General features: G+C 39.4%; 1 protein-coding gene across 1 annotated transcript; it reads left to right on the plus strand.

The window, feature by feature from the left end:
* Positions 1-1,128: 1,128 nt before the first annotated feature.
* Positions 1,129-2,484, plus strand: LOC126387017 (calcium homeostasis endoplasmic reticulum protein-like; the record flags this gene model as incomplete). Its single annotated transcript, XM_050039579.1, has 3 exons — positions 1,129-1,321; positions 1,447-1,688; positions 2,106-2,484. Coding segments are annotated over 3 exons (639 nt in total), but the record flags the coding sequence as incomplete, so codon positions are not given.
* Positions 2,485-4,166: the final 1,682 nt, after the last annotated feature.

Genomic DNA, 4,166 nt, shown 5'->3' on the forward strand with positions numbered 1-4,166 from the left:
GTGTGCGTGCGCGTGCACAGAACTTGGCCGTGTGCGATACAGCAGCGCGAGGAGAATTATAAACGCGCAACTATGTAGAGACAAATGACAGGCTGTTGTGTAAATAAGATAATTAACATAAGGCTATTTAGTTTGTTTAATAAAAGGACAAGGTATAGACCTGTTCTATAGGAAAGGTAACTTTAAATGACTTCTGTTGTGATCTGGCGCTATATAGAAAATAAAATTTAAATAAAATTAGGGCGCCCCCCTAATATAATGGTAGGGGAAACACTGGTCAGTCATGCTAGCTTGCTAACTTACCGTTAGCCTTAGTCTAGCCAATACCTATACAGCTACTGTAGCTAACGTTATGTGGCGAATTCAGTGTGGGGTAGCCCCGTGCCGTTGTCTGTGGTCAAATATATTCAGACTGAAATTAACTTTATAAGCATGTTGAATGTTGTTGTAACATTATAATGTTACTGTATGCATTAACTTTTCTTATTCTACCTCTTGGAGTGTGGCAACTGGTGTTTAAGGTACATCACTGCCCTCTCTACAGGCGTATGGTTGGTTTAATTATATCAAAGATTTACCAATAATTTATTCTATTTATATCGAAGAAGGTTATATTGATATAAGTAAAGTTATAATTATTGCCCAGCCCAAGCAAGACACGGGAACTTGCCTTGGGTCTTGAGGAGTTGTAGCATTTATTCACTGACAAATAGCCTAAATGGTACACACACTGCACTGCTATGTTTTTTAAGTCAATTTATTGAACATGTTAAAGTAATACAAAATAAAATTTCTAAGCAATAAAAACAAAAACAGACGGGATCCTCAGTAACATATAAGCAACTAATGAGCAACTCAAATAATACTGTTCATGTTCAAAAGGAGTAAGAAGAAGTTAAACATTTTTTATACTCCATGCATCCACCCTCTCCCTCACTCTCTCTGCGGTACACTCATTATGCACACAATCAGGCACCAGAATGAGCCTCCGAAATCTGTGTTGTGATTTGGTCCAGTACACACTGCTCCTATAGTAACTGGTGCCATATTGGCATCAGATTTTGGTGCCCAACCCTACTCACTGACATTAATGACTGTGTCCACCGTGTCCATCTTGCATTTTTACAGAGACCTCCCCATTTCAGAGGGCCCTTCCCTCCTCACCAGCAGCCACCTCCTTTCAACCAGCCCCCACCACCGCACAGTTTCGGACGCTTCCCACCACGCTTTATGCAGGACGATTTCCCTCCCAGGCACCACTACGACAGGCCGCCATACACCCCACACCGCTTTGACTATGCTCAGGGAGATTTTCCCGGAGGTGAGCACAAAGGCAGAAAGTGATTGAACAGTAATTTCACTAATATGCACCTGTAAAGCTACTTGGTTTTGCACCTGTAATTGTATTTATTAACTTTTTTTGTGTGAAATATCTACCTTCATCAGACATGCCAGGTCCTCCTCCCCACCACCATCCCAATCAGAGGCTCCCTCACCCAGGTATGGGTGCAGACCATCCTCCTTGGGGTGGAGGTCAGCACCCGGATTTTGGCCCACCCCCACATGGCTTCAATGGCCATTCGCCCCACATGCGTCATCGACAGCATCCTGTGCAGGATGATCCCAGTCTGGTGCCCAATGTACCCTACTTTGACCTGCCAGCTGGTCTCATGGCTCCGCTGGTCAAAGTAAGTCACCTGCCTCTGATTTGAGGACAAGGGCATGACATTAGTTATTAGCTGGTTCATCTCCCAGCTGACAAATTCACTTTATTGATACAAGAAAGCCATCATGATTTAATACAACTTATGGAGAAAGAACAATGGTAAAGCCTGATGCAGCACTGCCACAGTGGCTTACAGAATGGACAGTGAAGTCATTTATAGAACACTTTTTGAGACAACTTCGGAAACAGACCAGTAGAAATTGCCAAAAAGATTATAATACTGGAGAATACTAATCCACACCTGCCACAGTACTGTAGTTTTTAAATTCAAAATAGAAAAGTCTGATCTACAGTTTAAAAACTGGCTCACTAGATATATTTATCTATAACAGTCAACCCTACATGTCTTCTGATCCTCCTTGTAATGTCCTTTGCTCAGCTTGAGGACTGTGATTATAAACCTCTGGACCCTAAAGACATCCGGCTGCCCCCTCCCATGCCACCCAGTGATCGCCTTCTAGCTGCTGTGGAAGCTTTCTACAGCCCTCCATCCCATGACCGGCCCAGGAACAGGTACACACACCTTGACAATGTCTGTAAAAACAAATCCACTTTGAATCCACTGTTACACCTGCAAACGTAATAACGGCCCACAAACGTAATAAACCACAAACGTAATACAAATCTGCAGCTTTGAATGTAATAATCCTGCAAATGTAATAAATTTCCCACAAACGTAATAGCATCTGCCTACTACAAACATAACACACAATTTTCCGCAAATGTAATAACTATTACATTTGCAGGAAATTATTACATACGTGGGAAGGTGAAAATCTAAACTGTAATAACTTCCCACAAATGTAATATGAGACTGAATAATGATCTTTGTGGTTGTTGTTTGTTTGTTTGTTTACTTATACACCTGCCAATAGTGATGCGTGTATTGACAAGCAACCCGCAGGTCGGGTGGGGTGGGTCATAAAGTGACAGAGCAGCGTTCTGAGTAAGTTAGAAATAACTTACAGAAACACACACATACACACACACACACACACACACACACACACACACACACACACACACTGGTCATTCCTTGTCAGTTCACAGAATTACTCTGTGGCAGCAAATATGTCTTTTAATTGGATTTATTTTCTTTTCTTCTGCTTCTTGTTAATACGGATTTCTCTGCAGCATCTGGCCTACAGTACCTGTCCAGCACCTTGGACAGCGGCGCTGCAGGATGGGTTGGCTCTCATAGGGGGTCAGGTGCAGGTTGTAAGGTTTTAAAAACCATGGTTACAATAACCTAATCCTCCTCCACTCAAAAATGTGTTTTCTTCTTGTTCCTACAGATGAATGTTTGAGCCTCACTGTGCAGAATGATGTATGTGCAGAGCTTGACACCCGAAGGCTGTTTTCACATTTATCTGCTAAAAAGGCTCATGATTTTAAGGGCTAGGGCTACGAGCCTATGTTGGTGGCTTATGTAGCCTATGTTTGAACCATTTAATTAAAATATGTCTGCATATCAAAAGCCAAAATCTTGAATATGTCGTTCATTCTTTGGAAGGGCTACAAGCATGATTTGTGACATCACAAATATTTTAGAATCCAGTCATTGTCCAATGTTCAACTTACACAAGTGTGATGTGGAAACTTGAAGCCTCCAGTGCACATACACTGAGAATGAACTTAACAGTGAAACCTTTGGGATGAAGAATAAAATTGGCATATTGATAGATTCTAGCATTTTTAATGAGGGAGAAGGTGTAGATGTCATTTTAAGGATTTTAACAAGATAATTGAATTTTTTGTGGAAAAACTATATCATACATTATTATTCAAAGAGAAACATTTATATACGTTAAAACATGTCTTGAAGGAATCTTAAATGATTAAATTATCATTTATTTTCATAAAAAAAAGATAACTTAATTGTGATAATAATCACAATTATTTTAATCATTATTATTATTACTATTATTATTTTTCTTTTAATTATTTCTTCCCCATATACACACATATACAAAATCACACATACAATAATATAACTCGAACACACATGTACGCCCACAGACAGAGCTATGCTACTCTTTTCTTGTTTTAATTCATGACATTAATTTTTGTTGAATTGATTCTTGATGCTTTGGCAATATTGTTGTTGTGATATTTACACCAATAAAGCAAATTTGAATCTAATTGAATGAATAAACCACAATTACTAAATATCTGCAGCTTATACAAGTTGCTAACTAAATGTCTTCAACAGGCAATGACATTTTCTTCCCACATATTCTTGTCCTTTAGATTCTTGCCTATTTAGACTTATCAAGTGTTGTGTATACAAATGAGCAATTCCCTTAGGGGTGAAAAGTTGTTCCAAAGTTGAACTGTTTTACCGCGAAGTGACCATTGCCTGTGCGTCTTTGGTTTTATTGGTAGAGTTTTGATGCATACCCATAAATTCATTTATTTGCGGCAACTATCAAATAATTCA

Source organism: Epinephelus moara, unplaced genomic scaffold, assembly GCF_006386435.1.
Source record: "Epinephelus moara isolate mb unplaced genomic scaffold, YSFRI_EMoa_1.0 scaffold1527, whole genome shotgun sequence".
NCBI classification, from domain to species: Eukaryota; Metazoa; Chordata; class Actinopteri; order Perciformes; family Serranidae; genus Epinephelus; species Epinephelus moara.